This window comes from Oreochromis niloticus, linkage group LG3 (genome assembly GCF_001858045.2).
Source record: "Oreochromis niloticus isolate F11D_XX linkage group LG3, O_niloticus_UMD_NMBU, whole genome shotgun sequence".
Classification (NCBI taxonomy): domain Eukaryota; kingdom Metazoa; phylum Chordata; class Actinopteri; order Cichliformes; family Cichlidae; genus Oreochromis; species Oreochromis niloticus.
In genome coordinates this window covers 2,153,970-2,173,118 of record NC_031967.2, presented here as the reverse complement: position 1 = coordinate 2,173,118, position 19,149 = coordinate 2,153,970, and the positions used below count along the sequence as shown (strand labels likewise).

The 19,149-nt window shown below is 43.5% G+C and overlaps 1 protein-coding gene across 1 annotated transcript; it reads left to right on the top strand.

Annotated features, from left to right (window-relative positions):
- The first annotated feature begins 8,512 nt into the window (after positions 1-8,512).
- cd248a (CD248 molecule, endosialin a) lies at positions 8,513-11,831 on the top strand. Its single transcript, XM_013267360.3, has one exon. It carries the CDS (start codon positions 8,723-8,725, stop codon positions 10,904-10,906), a length of 2,184 nt encoding a protein of 727 aa, XP_013122814.1. The 5' UTR covers positions 8,513-8,722; the 3' UTR covers positions 10,907-11,831.
- Positions 11,832-19,149: the final 7,318 nt, after the last annotated feature.

The window sequence follows — 19,149 nt, the reverse complement described above, 5'->3', positions numbered from 1 at the left end:
CATTCACACCAGCACTGTCTTCTATGCTTTAAAGTGCTTACTAAATACCATTCACACTCTGATGAATGCCCTCTTGGCATGCAGACTAGGGGGGAGCCAGCGATCCAACCACCAACCTTCCTATCAGTAGATGACCTGCTCTGCCTCCTGAGCTACTACAGCCACCCCGTCAAGGCAAAATCTGTTTCCTTGCCAGGATATAATGAGATGTAGTGAGAAGTGAGTATGACAGTGTGAAAGCTAGAGTGCTATTAAAACTGAGGCGAGAGCACCAACTGTTGGTCAGTAGTGCTCATCGATGCCCCCCGATCGAAATCAATGATTTTTAAATATAAATGTTTTTTCCCCAGAAACTCTGGAAAAAACTGATTTTTTTAAAAAACTTTATTTAAAATTTTACATTCAATATTTTTTAAAGCTACATTAATCCAAATGTTACTGATTAAAAAAGAACAAGCACCAGTTAAATACACTTTTCATATGGTGCTCACTGGTGACTGTGAACATTAATAATAATAATAATAATAATAATAATAATAATAATGGATTGGATTTATATAGCGCTTTTCAAGGCCATTATTCATTCACGCTCACATTCACACACTGGTGGAGGCAAGCTACGGTTGTAGCCACAGCTGCCCTGGGGCAGACTGACAGAGGCGAGGCTGCCATATCGCGCCATTGGCCCCTCTGGCCAACACCAGTAGGCGGTAGGGTAAAGTGTCTTGCCCAAGGACACAACGACCAGGACAGAAAGGCCGGAGATCGAACCAGCGACCTTCCGGTTACAGGTGCGCTTCCCAACCCCCACGGAGCCACATTCCCTGTAGGTGATTCACACCAGCAGTACCATGTAGGCTACTGCTGGTGTAGATGGTAATAATTAATTTTCATAGTAATTCAGTGTCCAATTTAACAGCCCCAGGTCAGTAACTCAGAGTTTTATTGGCCCATGTACATTTCCATTGGCCTGTGGGGGGAAAAAAGCTTTTTATTTTCGATCCATCCTTCCATTTTCTTCAGCTTATCCAGGGCCTGGTTATGGGGGGAGGCTGGGAGCTCATGTATGTACCGGCTCACTCCTGGTGGCTGCCTGGTGCCTGTAGCCCGGCTGGGCCCCTTCTCAGGGGTGGGGCGCCCTCAGGCCTCTGGCCTCTGGGCCTGGGGCTCAGTCCTCTCTGGCACAGCTGGCTGCCGGCTGCCGGCAGAGCCCGCGGGCACTTCACTGCAACCACCTCTGGCCTCTGCTCCGTGGCTGCTGGGTGACCCCCCTTTTTTTTTTCTCTTCTGTTTTTTTCTTCTCTCGACAGGTGATCCAGGTGTTTTTTTTATCTTTTTTTTTGTTTGTTTGTTTGCTTTTCTTTTTTCTCTCTCCCCTCTATTCTGTCTTTTTCTCCCTCTGTCTCTCCCTGTCCTATCCCTCAGTCATGTCTGTCCTGTCTGTAACAACTGAAAATAAAATAAAATAAATACATAATTATAATAAAGGTCAATCAAATGGACCAATATGGCAAGGCCATGATGATCCACTTGGTAAAGTAAATCCACTAGGCATCTTTTTTGGCCTTCAGACAACAATTCTGATGGCTAAAGATCCAAACGGGATAGGCTAAAATTCCAGAGATCTAAACCAGTCTGGTTACTTGGGATCATTAAAAATAAATAAATGATTCTTGGCAAGACCATCATTTTTACTGAAGCCAACTTTCCCATGAGTGACATGAGTAGAGATTTCCATCTAAAATTGTCTTCTACTTTCTTTAAAAGTGGCTCGTGGTTTAATTTAGTTAAATCTGTCATGGTCCGGCATGCCTTCCCAGGATCATCAGCTGGACTGTTGTTTTTGTTGTTGTTCTCTCTTGCTCCGCCCACCCTTCTCTGTCTGGGCGGAACTTATTGTGGGTTTATTATGGGTTCCTCACCTGCTGCTCATTATCTCCGCATTCCTGCCATTTTCTTAAGGTGACAGATCGGTGCTTCGCGATGCTGGTTCGTGGTACTACTCGTGTCAGTGTAGCCCCGATGCTAATTAAACTATTTTCTTCCATCAGAAGAAAACCTGTGTTTCTCTCTGTGAATAGGCCTGCTGGACCCATCCCTGTTCTTCCCTGGAAGTGAGCGTGAGTGAGTTTGTGAGTGACCAGCAGATTGCAGTGTGTGGCTGAAGAAGAGTGTTCATGACCTACCCTTTTTCCCTGGAGCCCCGTCCCCTTCTACCTTTTATATATATCACCTGGTGTTCTAAATAAACCCTCTCTTTTCTTTAAAAGAGATAATTTGGCTGTTCTCCTCTTCCCTGGGAGCAGAGTTTTTCTTGGTGGAAAAAAAGGACACGATTCTCAGGCCATGCATAGTGAGGGCAAAGCGTATGCTTTGCCCTCACTAACCTCTGCTAACCTCTGCTTTTGAGTTACCCCAGGGAGCCATGATCTTATGTAAACTGGACCTGTGCAATACATACCATCTGGTGAGGATAAGGGAGGGGGCGAGTGTGAGACGGCTTTCAACATCCACCTTTGCCATTTTGATTATCTAGTCATGCCCTTTGGACTTACCAATGCTCCATCCGTTTTTCAAGTGCTCGTCAATACATTCTCCAGGACTTCATTAACCACTTTGTCTTCGTGTACCTAGACGACATTCTCATCTTCTCAATTTCAGTAGCTGAACATGAAAACCACGCCAGACGTCTTGCAGTGCCTCCTTGAAAACCGGTTATTTGTCAAAGGGGAGAAGTATGAATTCCACCTCAAAACAGTGTCATTTTTGGGCTACATCACTGAACAGGGAAATCTCAGAGCCGACTGAGACACTAGCTAAGGTTGTCCATGAGTACGTGTCTGCACCACTTGTGCACAGAATAAGTCGCCTAACCAGCCAATGGACTGCCCCGGCTCCTGCCTACACTGGGTCGGCCCTGATGATGAAATTGACTGCGATTTCATCACCGGCCAACCCCCCTCGGCAGGTAACCATAATTGACCATTTTTCGAAGGCTGCTCACCTAGTAGCATTGCCCAAGCTTTCCACAGCTCTATAAACCACCTACGCACGTCTTCCATCTCCATGGAACCGCCGATCGAGGTCCACAATTCACCTCTCAGGTGTGGAAGAAGTTCTGTCCCTCTTTGGGTGCTAAGGTCACGCGTTTTCACCTGTGAACAAATTGTCAGACAGAGCGGGCTCATCAGGAGCTGGAGGCTGCTCTTCGTTGTGTCGCATCCACCAACCCAGGCAATCTGGAGTGAGCAGCCCTGCTGGATAAAGTACACCCGCAACAGCCTCACCTCTTCAGCAACAGATCACCTCCCTTCGAGGCCTCCCTTAGTTACCAGCCACCTTTGTTCCCTGCCAAAGAAGGTGAGCACATTGTACCATCTGTCCAGCGCCATCTTTGCAAGTGCTTGTGCTGTTTGCCAGGGACAGCTCAGGGAGACCACGGCTTATCATTGAACAGAATCGATGGTGGTACCCTCTTCAAACCCAGCTTACAGGATCTGGTGTCTGCAGCTGATATAAAACCTGTAACTAGCCAGCTGCAGTCTTGCACGACTCTCTGCTGCTTCTCTCCTCCTGTTATCCCCTGAAAATCCCGTCCCCTTTACAGACTGTCTGCCCCTAAACAAGCAAAAACCAAACAAAAAAAATAGGCAAAACATGACTTAAACATAAAATATCACAAAGAAAGAACAATCCAGTATCCACATCTGTGCCAAAGAGTGCTCTCAGGATGAGGTCCAGGCTCCTGATGGTTAGTCAGGCTATCAAAATGTCCTGAAGCTGGCCCAGGCCCTGGTGGAAGTCAGGAGCCTTCAGGGGTTTGCTGGTAATAGGTAAACAGACTCTTCACTCTCTGGCAACGCTGGCCAGAGAAAGACAAGCTGTGAGTGGTCTACCCTCCCAGACACTGGGAGAGGCAGGGTGGTTCAAGGCAGTGAAGGGAAAAAATGACATTTCTCTTTTCAGTAAGTATCAGCTGTGTATTACAAACCATCTTCTGTCTTGGACTGAAGGCGAACTGAACCAGAGGACTTTGTTCAGTGGTCAGACCTGACGTGAAGCTATTTTACTGGATTGAAATCTGTGTTGTTGTTTATGTTTGGATGCAGCAGTCTAAAACCAGACATGGTTTGGTTTTCAGGTTCTGTTGACAACAGAAAACCTGGGATGGGGCTGGGGGCGGGAAATGCAATTGTAGCCCTTCCAGCTATTGCTGGACAGCCTCTGCCAGCAGCAAAAGGGCTGTCCTACCAGCGGGAGGGCCAAGGACAGTTTTCTGTTGTGTTTCTTAAATTAAAGAACTTTGTGGCATCATGGACACAGTTATTTCCATAGCAACAACATGACATGGCAACAGGTTAAACAAACAGTACAAAGACATTTTAATTATAATTACATCCGATTTCACAAAAAAGGTCATTTTTGGTAGCTTGTTTCATCTCCTAAAAAGTTATTTACAGAGTTCATTTATAAAAATCAAGATCAGTTAGAGAAGTCTTTACACTGCACCGCACCTTTCAATTCTTTAGTCACATAAATCCTGAAAATCTTGTGTTGAAACAGGAAGGAGAGATTCTGCAGAGTGAAGAAGCACCATTAGAGAAGGTTTCCTAGTCTGTATACAGGGAGTGCAGAATTATTAGGCAAATGAGTATTTTGTCCACATCATCCTCTTCATGCATGTTGTCTTACTCCAAGCTGTATAGGCTCGAAAGCCTACTACCAATTAAGCATATTAGGTGATGTGCATCTCTGTAATGAGAAGGGGTGTGGTCTAATGACATCAACACCCTATATCAGGTGTGCATAATTATTAGGCAACTTCCTTTCCTTTGGCAAAATGGGTCAAAAGAAGGACTTGACAGGCTCAGAAAAGTCAAAAATAGTGAGATATCTTGCAGAGGGATGCAGCAGTCTTAAAATTGCAAAGCTTCTGAAGCGTGATCATCGAACAATCAAGCGTTTCATTCAAAATAGTCAACAGGGTCGCAAGAAGCGTGTGGAAAAACCAAGGCGCAAAATAACTGCCCATGAACTGAGAAAAGTCAAGCGTGCAGCTGCCAAGATGCCACTTGCCACCAGTTTGGCCATATTTCAGAGCTGCAACATCACTGGAGTGCCCAAAAGCACAAGGTGTGCAATACTCAGAGACATGGCCAAGGTAAGAAAGGCTGAAAGACGACCACCACTGAACAAGACACACAAGCTGAAACGTCAAGACTGGGCCAAGAAATATCTCAAGACTGATTTTTCTAAGGTTTTATGGACTGATGAAATGAGAGTGAGTCTTGATGGGCCAGATGGATGGGCCCGTGGGTGGATTGGTAAAGGGCAGAGAGCTCCAGTCCCACTCAGACGCCAGCAAGGTGGAGGTGGAGTACTGGTTTGGGCTGGTATCATCAAAGATGAGCTTGTGGGGCCTTTTCGGGTTGAGCTGGAGTCAAGCTCAACTCCCAGTCCTACTGCCAGTTTCTGGAAGACACCTTCTTCAAGCAGTGGTACAGGAAGAAGTCTGCATCCTTCAAGAAAAACATGATTTTCATGCAGGACAATGCTCCATCACACGCGTCCAAGTACTCCACAGCGTGGCTGGCAAGAAAGGGTATAAAAGAAGAAAAACTAATGACATGGCCTCCTTGTTCACCTGATCTGAACCCCATTGAGAACCTGTGGTCCATCATCAAATGTGAGATTTACAAGGAGGGAAAACCGTACACCTCTCTGAACAGTGTCTGGGAGGCTGTGGTTGCTGCTGCACGCAATGTTGATGGTGAACAGATCAAAACACTGACAGAATCCATGGATGGCAGGCTTTTGAGTGTCCTTGCAAAGAAAGGTGGCTATATTGGTCGCTGATTTGTTTTTGTTTTGTTTTTGAATGTCAGAAATGTATATTTGTGAATGTGGAGATGTTATATTGGTTTCAATGGTAAAAATAAATAATTGAAATGGGTATATATTTGTTTTTTGTTAAGTTGCCTAATAATTATGCACAGTAATAGTCACCTGCACACACAGATATCCCCCTAAAATAGCTAAAACTAAAAACAAACTAAAAACTACTTCCAAAAACATTCAGCTTTGATATTAATGAGTTTTTTGGGTTCATTGAGAACATGGTTGTTGTTCAATAATAAAATTATTCCTCAAAAATACAACTTGCCTAATAATTCTGCACTCCCTGTAGAGTAAAGCGCACAGCTACAAACAGTCCTGTTAGTCCACATCTCTGTTGTCTTACTTGAACACATTTTGATACACTGAGAGCACCGGACTTTAAGAATACAGTGGTCCCTCGCTATAACGTGGTTCACCTTTCACGACGTCGCTGTTTCACAAATTTTTTTGTGTAATTTTGCATGCTTTTTTTTTTTTTTTTTTTACAGCGCATTGTGTTCTACATCCTGATTGGCTGTAGTCCACTGTCAATCAATCTCGTGCCCCGTCTCCTGTACAGTACAGAATGCGTCCAGCTTGTCAAATTGACATAAATCTTCGATCCTAGCAGTGTGACTCTGAAGGTCTGTACTGTATATTTGTAAGTTTTCTCCCCAACAAACAACAATGTCGACGAAACGTTTTGCACCACAAAGGCATCTGCGGTAGCTCTCAGAAGGCAGAGGAAGATGCTAACCATCGCACAAAAAGTTGGACTTCTGGACATGCTAAAGGATGGTAGAATGACCATATTTTCTGGATTATAAGGTGCATTAAGCGAAACAAAACAATCAGATAAGTCTAACTTATGGCAGTCTTCATGTAGGTAACTAGTTAATGCAGCAGGATTAGTGCAGAAAGGAAGGAAGCTCTGACGCAGGAGACAGGTCAACCAGCTTGTTCTGTCTACAGTTCCTTTGTCTTTGCAGACTACTCTTTATGTTCTGATTTTGTTTTTGATTTACTTTTTTCATTCTTGTCCCACAGTAGCACTGGAATATTTATGCCAAATACCTTTAGACGAGATACCAACCTCAAGTTGATAGTTTGGATTTTAGCTAAAAGATGTATTCTTTACTTGTAATTTAGCCAAAATAGATGTATATACCTTCTAATGGTAATACAGAGTAATTTTTAATTATGGCCAATAGTTGGTTAGTGGTTTTGGAGCTTGACTCACACAATGGAGAAAAAGTTAGGATCCCTTAGACCTCTGCTGCTTTTTTTGTTTCATCTGTCTCGTGAACACTACATCTCTGAATTTTGGATAATAAAATAGAAGACAGCTGGAAAAACTAATTTAAATCACATAACATCTGTTTACATCAAGTAAGCAGTTTCCGATATCCAAATGTATTATCTCCTTATTTGCTCTTTTGTATAGTACAGAAAAAAGGAAATTGTGGCTACTGCAGCTTCAGGTTCATTAATATTCCCTCCTCACATCTCTGTCTTTAGAGGTGCATCCAACACGTTATAAACTCTGAAGCTGGCAACTTGATTTATTTCAGACTCACAGGACTCCAGTAGTGAACCGCCAGCCATTCTCCACTTCCTAACCCTCTCTCCCAGACACACACAACCAGAGCCCTGCTCCATCTAAAAGGTCCTGTTTAGAAGCACACGTATCTCTCTTCCACAGCATGTCTTTATCCTGTCTTCCTTCTCTCACCGCAACCAATCACAGCAGATGGCCCCGCCCCTCCCTGAGCCTGGTTCGGCTGGAGGTTTCTTCCTGTTAAAAGGGAGTTTTTCCTTCCCACTGTCGCCAAAGTGCTTGCTCATAGGGGGTCATATGATTGTTGGGTTTTTCTCTGTATGTATTATTGTAGAGTCCTTACAATATAAAGCACCTTGAGGCGACTGTTGTTGTGATTTAGTGCTGTATAAATAAAACAGAATTGAATTGCATGATGTCAGAATTGCCAAATTATAATTAAGAATAAATAAATGAGAATTATTTAATTATCAATAAACTCATGTGGATTAAAATACATGAATAAAAGCATTGGTATTGTGGAGCTGAACTCCCGAAAAGCAAAGAGAAGTGCCAAAAGGCAATCATAAACACTAAACATGTCGAAGGCAAAATGCCTAATGGAAGCCATAAGTGACATACATGTTAATGTGTTATCAAAATCATATTGAAAGAAAGGTTTCAGAAAGTGGAATATATAGAAGAGAAGACAGAATATATTTGATGGATTTCTAGAAAGAATATTTGTTCAAGCCATCATTCACTCTTCATTTGAGATAAGTGTCACAGTTTTATCTCTGTGAACGTGTGTTTGGATGTATGAGCGCATACATATCTGCCTGCTTGTCCAAATGGCAGAGTACCAACTATGTCCACAGATGGAGCTCATGAAAACCATATGACATACTCTGAAAAAGAAATCAGTTTGCTATTCCTCCCCCAACTCTGACATACACATTCACAGGGTCCCCTCTCACCCCACCCCTTTCAAAAACATATTAATCTCCCTTTAACTCCCTCCCTCTTTCCCCTTCTCCTCGTCCTGCTTGTTGCTATAACTCCCTCCTTCTTACTCCTATTTCCTTTTCTCTCCTCCCTCTCTGCTTCCTGAAATCTTGAGAGGGTCTGCAAACACTCCAGTACAGAGTGAAGACCACAGAGAAAAAGAAGTTAAAATTCAGGGAGGAAATTTCAGACTAAAACATCACATTAAGAAGAATCTTTTAAAGGCAGATAATAAAAGTGTAAAGAAAATCAGGGTGGGAGGCAAGCAGAGAGAGGACATATAAAGCCGGTTTAAAATAAAGAATGGGCTCCCTGGTGAGCAGTGCTCTTCTCTTAACCTCCCTGCTGGCTTTGCTTTTTGGATTTTCTTCAGTCCTGGCCCAGAACCTGAGACAAAGAGATGCACTGTGTAACACAGATGGCTGCTTTGTGGTCTATTTTCAACGCAAAACCTTTTTGGAATCATGGAAGGCCTGCAAAGAAAAAGATGGCAACCTGGCCACCATCAAGCGGAAGGTGGATGCAACCGCTATTGCCACTCTCTTTTCCACTGTGGATCTGCGCCACTCACGCACCACTGTCCAAGTATGGTTTGGCCTTCAGCGCCAGCCTCGCCAGTGCGCTACCTCGCCCCGGCTGCGAGGTTTCTCTTGGACTACCGGTGACCAGGACACAGAGTATACCGACTGGCAGAAACCGGACTCCCCTGACTCGTGTTCAGTGCCTCGCTGTGTATTTATGGGCTACAGCACTGAAGACCAGGATAATAATTTCAAATGGATAGACAGTGCTTGTGCAGTCTCTGCAGATGGGTATCTTTGCCATTATGCCTACGCAGGCATGTGCCCTCCCCTGTGGAGTGAGGGCGAAGGCAATGTTACCTACACCACACCGTTTAACCTTGTAAGCACACTGCTGACTCATGTACCCGTTGGATCTGTTGCTACCGTACGCTGTCCTTCAGGCGCCAAAGAAGAAAAGACAGTTTCATGTATGACGAGGGAAGATGGCTCAGTGGGATGGACCAAAGAATCTCCTCTTTGTTCTCATTTCTCTATATCACGCAACCTATGTGAAAAGGATAACGACCAAATGACCATAATGCCAGATTATGGTCAGTTCTACTGTGAATGTGCTGATGGATACATGCTTGCACCGGATGAACGCACTTGCCTCGATGTGGACGAGTGCCTCGGAAGTCCTTGTGAGCAGATCTGCGTGAACGCCCTGGGGACATTTGAATGTCAGTGTCACGAGGGCTATTATATAAATGATAAGGGTGAGTGTGAGGATATTGATGAGTGTATAAATGACCCATGTGAACATGCTTGTGAGAACACCCCAGGCTCTCATATCTGCCACTGCCATCTGGGCTATTCCTTAGTACCTGAGCATCCCAGCCAATGCCAGGATATCAATGAGTGCGAGATTCCTGGAACATGCGAGCAGATGTGTGTGAATTATGAAGGTGGTTTTGAGTGCTATTGTAGTGAAGGCTTTGAACTCATGTCTGATAACTATTCATGTGAGGAGCGAGAGGAAGGAGACGACAGATATGCTGTCACTCCTCCTTTTCCTTGGGTCACAGGTCAGGCTGGACCTCTGTGGGACTATGACTGGAACCCAGAGCAGCGCCACACTGACTGGTCTACACATGAGGAGGAATCTCTAAACTGGCTGACAGAGTCCACCAGAGTTTTGAATTCTGATGTAATTTGGGCCACCAGTGCCCCGCTGGAGAAACTGTTCTCTGATTCAGTGCTGGACCCCCTGACACAGGGAACTGATGAAGATGAAGAAGAAGCTGTAGAACGAGCTGACTGGTCAAACGGTGGTCAGAGATCTCAGTCTGAGCTGAAGGTTTTGTCACCAACTGCCTACAATACTCCTCATCTCCTTAGCTCCAGCGCTACCCCAGACTCGTACAAGGAAGATGCGGGTGAGGCTACTACAGCTCTTCCCTTATACCTCACCTCAACAATCTCAGACGGCGCTTGGAACTGGCAGGCGGCTCTCGTTACATCAAGCAAGATTCCACTGGATTCTGTCACAGACATGCCTAAAGAGTCCGGTTACCACAAAGAGCCAGAAGGAGAAACACAGAGGAATCTCCTCAGGGAAAACTTTCAGTTCACAGAGGCGGAGTTAAGCAAAGAGGAAATGACCTTTGTGGAATTTACCCCCAGTCAAAACCTGGCCTTTCCCACCGGGCTGGCTTCCTCCCAGCCGCCCCCAACTGAGGACGAGGGAGGTGATGACAGCTCGGATTCTGTCCAGAAAAAGGGGAGCATTTGGCTCATGGTGGGACTCTTCATACCCATCTGCATCTTCATTGTGGTAATGGTGGCACTCGGTTTTGTCTACTGCAACCGCTATAGAGTTACAGCACACGATAAGAATACCGCTGACTGCTACCACTGGATCTCGGGGTCTCATGATAAACAGGGAGCTCCTGACCCCTCAGCAGGGGTGCAGAGCTGTGTTTAAAACAGTGAAGACATTTACATAAACAAACTCTGTTTCAGAAGGAAAGAGTGGTGACGAATGCATCTGGTCCCTCTGACTACAGGGCACATTTAAATATAACTCTTGAATCTAAAGTCATAATGACAGGAGGGAAAGTACAGAAACAATCTTTTTGTGAATATGTTTTCTATGTGGTACAGAATACACACACACACACACACACACACACACACACACACACACTGTCCTGATTACTGACATGTTTCTTCGTTTCAGCATGTCGCAGATGAAGTAATTCCTGCTTATAAAAGTAACAGAGGTATTTTTATGGTAATGGAATTTGACTCAGTTGCACATCACTGCTGATAACTGTTACTGTTGCCTGTGTTTTATATGTGACTGTACACAAATGTCTCAAAGGAAACACATTTTGCCCTTACAGAAAGACGCTGAACATAATATCGCTGTGTTGGAGCAGAATTGTGGAGCTGCGATAGAACAAAACCCTGTTTTCATGTTTGTTTCTTGTCACATTTTAACAATATAGTGCTTGTAATAATTCAGTGAAATAATGTCACACTAAACCTGGTGATCGTTACACAGAGACTGGTTGTAGCAGCTGTTTTGTGACACTGACCTTGTTTGTGAAATGACCATCAGTCACCCTTTGTACTGCTAATTCCTGAATGCACTTAAGAAATCCTTTATGGCCACCCTGGATGAAATCCAGCTGTGTACAGACTGCTTTCAGTGCAGCTGCTCATGAAGCTTCCCAATTTTAAATTCCCAAATGTCAATGCGATTTCAAGGGATTTGTATCCTGCATTCAAAACTGACTACTAACACGGGAGGAAAGAAGATTGTATAGAGTACTAAAAATACTAATAAAGATAATAATAGTAATCAAATGAAACTAATAAAATGTGGCATGATTTTTATAGATAAATTCATTCATTCAGTTTTATTTATATAGCGCCAAATCACAACAACAGTCCCCTCAAGGCCCTTTATACTGTAAGCTAGACCCTACAATAATACATACAGAGAAAAACCCAACAATCATATGACCCCCTATGAGCAAGCACTTTGGCGACAGTGGGAAGGAAAAACTCCCTTTTAACAGGAAGAAACCTCCAGCAGAACCAGGCTCAGGGAGGGGCGGGGCCATCTGCTCAGGGAGGGGCGGGGCCATCTGCTGCGACCGGTTGGGGTGAGAGAAGGAAGACAGGATAAAGACGTGCTGTGGAAGAGAGACAGAGATTAATAACAGATATGATTCGATGCAGAGAGGTCTATTAACACATAGTGAGTGAAGAAGAAACACCCAGTGCATCATGGCAATCCCCGGCAGCCTACGTCTATTGCAGCATAACTAAGGGAGGATTCAGGATCACCTGGTCCAGCCCTAACTATATGCTTTAGCAAAAAGGAAAGTTTGAAGCCTAATCTTGAAAGTAGAGATAGTGTCTGTCTCCTGAATCCAAACTGGAAGCTGGTTCCACAGAAGAGGGGCCTGAAAACTGAAGGCTCTGCCTCCCATTCTACTTTTAAATACTCTAGGAACAACAAGTATGTTTTTTGTCAAAGCTCAAAGAAATCAGAAATCTTATTTGATGTTATCTGATGTTCACATGTCAGACTCAGAGACAGAATCAACTTTACTGACCAAGTATGTGTACACATACAAGGAATTGGGCTCTTACTTACATGAGGATTAACTATGGATATATATATTTATAGTTAAGAATGAGAGAGAAAGATGTACAACAGAATAAAAATAATATGTACAGTATGCAGTGATAGAGCAGCAGGTGTGTTGTTTTTAAATGCAGAGTGTTCCTCAGCCTGACAGCCTGTGGAAAGAAACTGTGTAGATGTCTGCTTATGTTGGTGTGCAGTGCTCTGTAGTGCCTCAGAAGGGAGGAGCTGGAACAGGTTGTGTTAAGCATTTGTAAGTTAAAGATCATGACAAGTGTTGAGTTTGAAAGTTTGTTGGAAGTAATTGTTCAGTTACAATATAATGTAATTGGAAAAATAACTATTATCACCAGAGAGTCCGTCCTTAGAAAGTGTTTTTACAGAAAATATAACAGGATGATCCAGGACCCCACTGACTGTACTGACTCATGGAATCTACTGATCATAACCAGCCTCTGTATTTGTTTGGCTCTCAGAGGGGGTGTCACGCTCTCATTTCTCTCACTGTCTGTCCAATTATCAAAATCACCGTCTTTTCTGCAGGTGTCAGTGTCCAGACACAGTCTATACACTTACAACACTGATGTATATTATCAATAAAAGCAGTCATTGTTTGTTAGTATATGAAAAATATAACACGGTGTACACATTTCAATTCAATTCAATTCAATTCAATTTTATTTATATAGCGCCAAATCACAACAAAAGTCGCCTCAAGGCGCTTTATATTGTACAGTAGATAGCACAATAATACATACAGAGAAAAACCCAACAATCATATGACCCCCTATGAGCAAGCACTTTGGCGACAGTGGGAAGGAAAAACTCCCTTTTAACAGGAAGAAACCTCCAGCAGAACCAGGCTCAGGGAGGGGCGGGGCCATCTGCTGCGACCGGTTGGGGTGAAAGAAGAAAAACAGGATAAAGACATGCTGTGGAAGAGAGACAGAGATTAATAACAGATATGATTCGATGCAGAGAGGTCTGTTAACACATAGTGAGTGAGAAAGGTGACTGGAAGGGAAAAACTCAATGCATCATGGGAATCCCCGGCAGCCTACGTCTATTGCAGCATAACTAAGGGAGGATTCAGGGTCACCTGGTCCAGCCCTAACTATATGCTTTAGCAAAAAGGAAAGTTTTAAGCCTAATCTTGAAAGTAGAGATAGTGTCTGTCTCCCGAATCCAAACTGGAAGTTGGTTCCACAGAAGAGGGGCCTGAAAACTGAAGGCTCTGCCTCCCATCCTACTTTTAAATACTCTAGGAACAACAAGTAGGCCTGCAGTGCAAGAGCGAAGTGCTCTAATAGGGTGATATGGTACTACAAGGTCATTAAGATAAGATGGGGCCTGATTATTTAAGACCTTGTATGTGAGGAGCAGGATTTTGAATTCAATTCTGGATTTAACAGGAAGCCAATGAAGGGAAGCCAAAACAGGAGAAATATGCTCTCTCTTTCTAGTCCCTGTCAGTACTTGTTTGCTGCAAGGATCTGGGAACATGGTGCTGTCACTAGAAAGAAGCAGAGAGACAATCAGAGAGCTATGCAACCCTCAGGTTAGCCCCTTCCCTTCTGTAAACACAAAGCTGAGGGTTCCAGCTGTTAATCAAATTGGAGGTCAAATGCTCTGCAGCTTAAGGAAACACCAGCAAACAGAAAAACGCTGTACAAGCACACAAAACACAACAGAAGTTGGACAGAAGAAAACAAATGCTCACCCTTAATAATCAGCTGTGTGGATAAGCCATGTATATACAAGCATTGGAGTATTTTGAGAGGACTGATTTTATTTTCATGATCATAATTAAATATTAGTATTTATTGATTTAATGCAGTAACATCACTGTTGTACAGGCTTGGGATTTAAAGATTCCATGGGAACGCCGATTGATTTGGTTTTCTCCTTGATGACAGAGAACCACCTGATCACCTCCTTACACAAAGGAGCAGCTCTGAGTTTTCACTGTGGTGTACACCATCCACTGCTTCTTTCATTTCAGCCGAGTACACCTGTGTGGAGGCATGAGACCGAACACCTGGACCATTGCTTCTAATTCAGGAGCACTTTGGAGCTGAACCTGACTGGATGCTAACTTATGTGACCAAAGCTGGCTGACAGGCTATAAAACAGTGAATGAAGTAAAGAAATGTCAAACATCCCAAAGACATTTTCCTGCATTATCAGTTGTGTTTCTATGTTTGTAAAAAAAACCAGTTGAATATTCACTAATGTTTTGTGATAATCTTATTCATATTTTTTTTAAATGAAGAAACTTCAGTATATTTAAGTTAAGCTATCCTATCAATCCAACCGCTTTCTTTCTTGAGCCCCTATGAACTGAGACATTATAGCATTCTGCCATGCTGAATGGGGATGGCCCATCACAGACCCCAAAAGTCCTGAAGCTCGACACCTCAATGACAACTGTGGCCAAAGTCTCAGAGAACCAGAGGCAACGAGTAGCCGACCCAGTCAGAGCCAGAGGACGAGAACAGGTCCACGGGGCACTAAGTAGGGTGTAGATACTGCCCACGCCCAGAGGGGCAACCCCCACCCTCCATAACCATGTTCCAAAGGAGCCACGCACACAGACAGACATGACTGCACACATGCACACACACACAAGCTGTTCACTAACTCACACATACCTGGGCACAGTGCGTGTGCCCAAAAGCACACACACTGTTCCTATTGCCTTCAAAGTGCTAGCAAGCAGACGCCCTCCCTCAAACCAGCAGCTGATGTTGTTAAGTGTCAAAAGGCTGAGTCTGACTCTGTGAATACTGTCGTGCTAATAAAACTGGGGAGGACAGACACCCGACCACTGGGCAGCCGTGCTTGTCCACACCTCCCCCCTAGATCCACAACGTCTAAGTTGTGGATCTAGTTTATGATGATGTGTCGTGAGCCATAATGACTATAGTGTAATTAAAAAGGAGGGGCAGGTTACTGTGCATGGTAGCCAGCACAGGCACATAAATGGTTCTTTACCCACTGCAGCCTACACAGTCCACACCAGTACAATATATCACTGCACACATGTGTGTTTAAGGGAGTTGGGGGAGGGGCATGTCTTCGCTCCCTTGGGACATGGGGCACTTGGACCCCTGCCAGTTAGACCTACGTGTGATGTATTACCATAGCTAATCCACTTACATCACCTAAAACGCATAGTTTGGGTGAGGTTGGGATACGACAACTAAACTATTTTGATAGGTCTTCATATATCCTCCGCCTCTGCGCAGGCGTACAACATCACGCAGCATGCATATAGTTCTTAGCAGGGTTGTCCATACAAAAAGTTCATGAACTAAACAACAGAAAAAACCTGCCTGTGAGTATACAAATGTTTTCTTCACCACTAGTTTCCTATAATCCTCTCACATCACAGGGCCCCTCTTATCTTCACTTCCCATCTATCTTGTATGAAAACTGGCTAAGCATCCACACTGCCACAAAACCCTGCATGCAGACATACTGTGTTTACATGTGCATCCAGCATCATGACACTTTTTTGTAAGACCATGTATATCACCTGTTAATTAATGCAAATATTATTGTTGGATTTATGCTCTTTAAGTCAAACAGAAATATTGTAATTGGTATTATTTTGAAAATACTTGTTTTTCTGTAATGTTTTTTGTGCAGAAAATGTTCGTCCCCTGCTCATCCTGACAGAACGTCATTCAACATTTTTGGATTGCTTTAAAAAATGACAATATGTTATATGGTGCATCCTCAGCTCCATCAGCATCCTTAGTGTTTCACTGTCACTACTGCTAGCTTTGAATTTCCTGATTCATCTTTTAGTTTTTCTAGCAGCCATTCATCATCAGTTCATCTGGCATCATCATCCTCAGGTGTCTAATTTGATACCCTCCATTATCCTATAAGCCTTCATATCACAAACTGTACTTGAATGTCTACCAGTTCCTTTGACGCACTGCAGTACAGAGCCTGTTGATTAAATGCCAGGTTGACGTCTCCTCCTATCATACACGTGTCTTCAACACGTGGCCTCAGCACCACATGAAAGTTCCTGTCAGGCATCGTAGCGGCTCAGATGAACAGCCACGTGGCGTAATACATGACCGGGGCCCAAAAAAGAATTGTCAGAAACATCAGAGTGAATGAAACAAATTCACTGAGCCATATCACTAGGATATACGGCAACAATATAGGAATGTCATTCAGGCTGCAGAAGTGTAGACGGATGGTAACTAAGGGAGGGAAAGTAATCAGAACTGACAGGATTGCACTACCAGAATCCCATGAAGAGGCCGCTAGGAAAGCTTCAACTACCAAATACCTGCAGAGGGTAAGACAAGTCCTGAGGAGTCAGCTGAACGGGAAGAACACACCAATGCCCTGAGGTGGCCAAAGAAAGCCAGTGACGTCAAGACGAGGAAGCTCCTTACCATGGATGGAGGGTTTTACCCTGAATCCAGCGCGGTCTGGACACCAACAATACTGTACAGCACCCTCAAGCTCCCAGGCCTCGGGCAGAGAACCCGTGCTTGAAGGATAAAGACAACTCACAGGGCGAGAGGGGGGATTTTCTTTGTGTGTGTGTGTGTGAGTGTGTGTGTGTGTGTGTGTGAGTGTGTGTGTGTGTGTGTGTGAGTGTGTGTGTGTGTGTGTGTGAGTGTGTGTGTGTGTGTGTGTGTGTGTGTGTGTGTGTGTGTGTGTGTGAGTGTGTGTGTGTGTGTGTGTGAGTGTGTGAGTGTGTGTGTGTGTGTGTGTGTATGTGTGTGTGCGTGTGTGTGTGTGTGTGTCCACTGAAAAAAAACAACTGAAAAAAAACTAGAAAGAATATCTTAATGCATACATGGTTTCAAGATGAGGAGAGGCCCAAAAGTTCAGTTTTCTCGCTCATCCAAGTGACTTCTTCACAATACTTGAGTCTCCAAAATGAGTTGGACCTTATAAATATAAAAACTAAGAATCATCTTTGAAAGAAAGTGAACATATGAGCAGAATGTTTTTGTTTCTTTTGTAAGTTGGTATTGTTTCTACAAATGAGATTACAGTTGGTTTTATCAGGACACGTCAGGCATGTGAACTCTTATATGTAGTGTTTTATATGTAGTGTTTACTTCATTAGCAATGCTCATTGTTTCTACCAAAAGATTCAAATCTGTCAGAGTTTAAGTTTATTATGAGACTGTGACACAAACCATGTAGCAGTATGACTCAGACGGAGTAATGCTGATATATATCAATTTTAATAGAATACCTGAAACAAAACTCTAATAACACTTTGTTTTAAAGATTTAAATCATACAATGCACTGAAAATTGTTTATTACTACGTGACAGTCGTTGTCTTTGTATCGTTGTCCTTGTGTAGAACACTCCTGTGCTTGATTTAAAAGCAGGTCCTGATGATACCGAGGCTTGGTTTTGAATATTAACTAACAAAATGATCAAATTCTTTATTTTTTAACATTAACAAAAACCACTTTTGTTTAAAGTCAAATGAGACATTAGGCATAAAGCATACTACAGTTTTAAGTGGAAACACTTTTCATTTCATTGATAAAATAGATTTTAGATTACAATCAAATATGTTATGGTCACCAGTAGCATGCATCCTCCACATTCCCAGCCCTAAGGTGTCAAATCCATGATGTGCACTACCTACCGTAAAATTCCGTAAAGTTCACCATTTATGGATAAATTGCTAAATTAAACAAGTCACAATTTTAATTAGTCTCACGAGCTCTGAGATTCTTAGTGTATAATTCTGTTTTTATTGCATGGCTTCACAGCATATATTTGTAATAGAGTCAGATTTAAATGGAATAGTCTTATGTTTATGTGCTGATCACATAAACATAAGTGATCTCTTGGTGGCGCTGTCACTTGGTGTTCGCTCGCTCTGTGGTATAGTATCACTTCCTGTTCCTGCTCAAACACAGTGGTGTTTCTGAGTAGCTTTTCTGCTTAGCAATTTAATTTAAATCTTTTGATACATCCCTTTTTCATAGTATAATCTTAACGTGCTTCATCTGAATCACCCTTTCTGTGTACTCACTACCTAATTTATAGCCAAAGTATTCACTCACTGTCTCTTTACTGTTTCGCTAGCTTAGCTTAGCTCGTAGCCGACTCGTTAGCACCATGGCTACTTCACCTGTCCCTCCTGCACTTTCCTGCTCATTGTGTCAGATGTTTAGTTACTCCTCGGCCTCCTTTAGCAGTAATGATACCTGTAATAAATGTAGCATATTTGCAGCTCTGGAGGCCAGGATTACTGAATTGGAGACTCGGCTTCGCACCCTTCATTCACCCGTAGCTAGCCAGGCCCCTGTAGCTGGTGCAGCCGAAGATAGCGTAGGCCCCGCTAGCTGTTCCCCGGCAGACCCCAAGCAGCTGGGGAAAGAGGGCGGCTGGGTGACGGTGAGGAGGAAGCATAGTCTTAAACTGAAGCCCCAGGTACACCACCAACCTGTTCATGTGTCTAACCGTTTTTCCCCACTCGGCGACACACCCGCCGGGGGTCAAACTCTGGTAATTGGTGATTCTGTTCTCAGACATGTGAAGCTAGAGACACCGGCAACC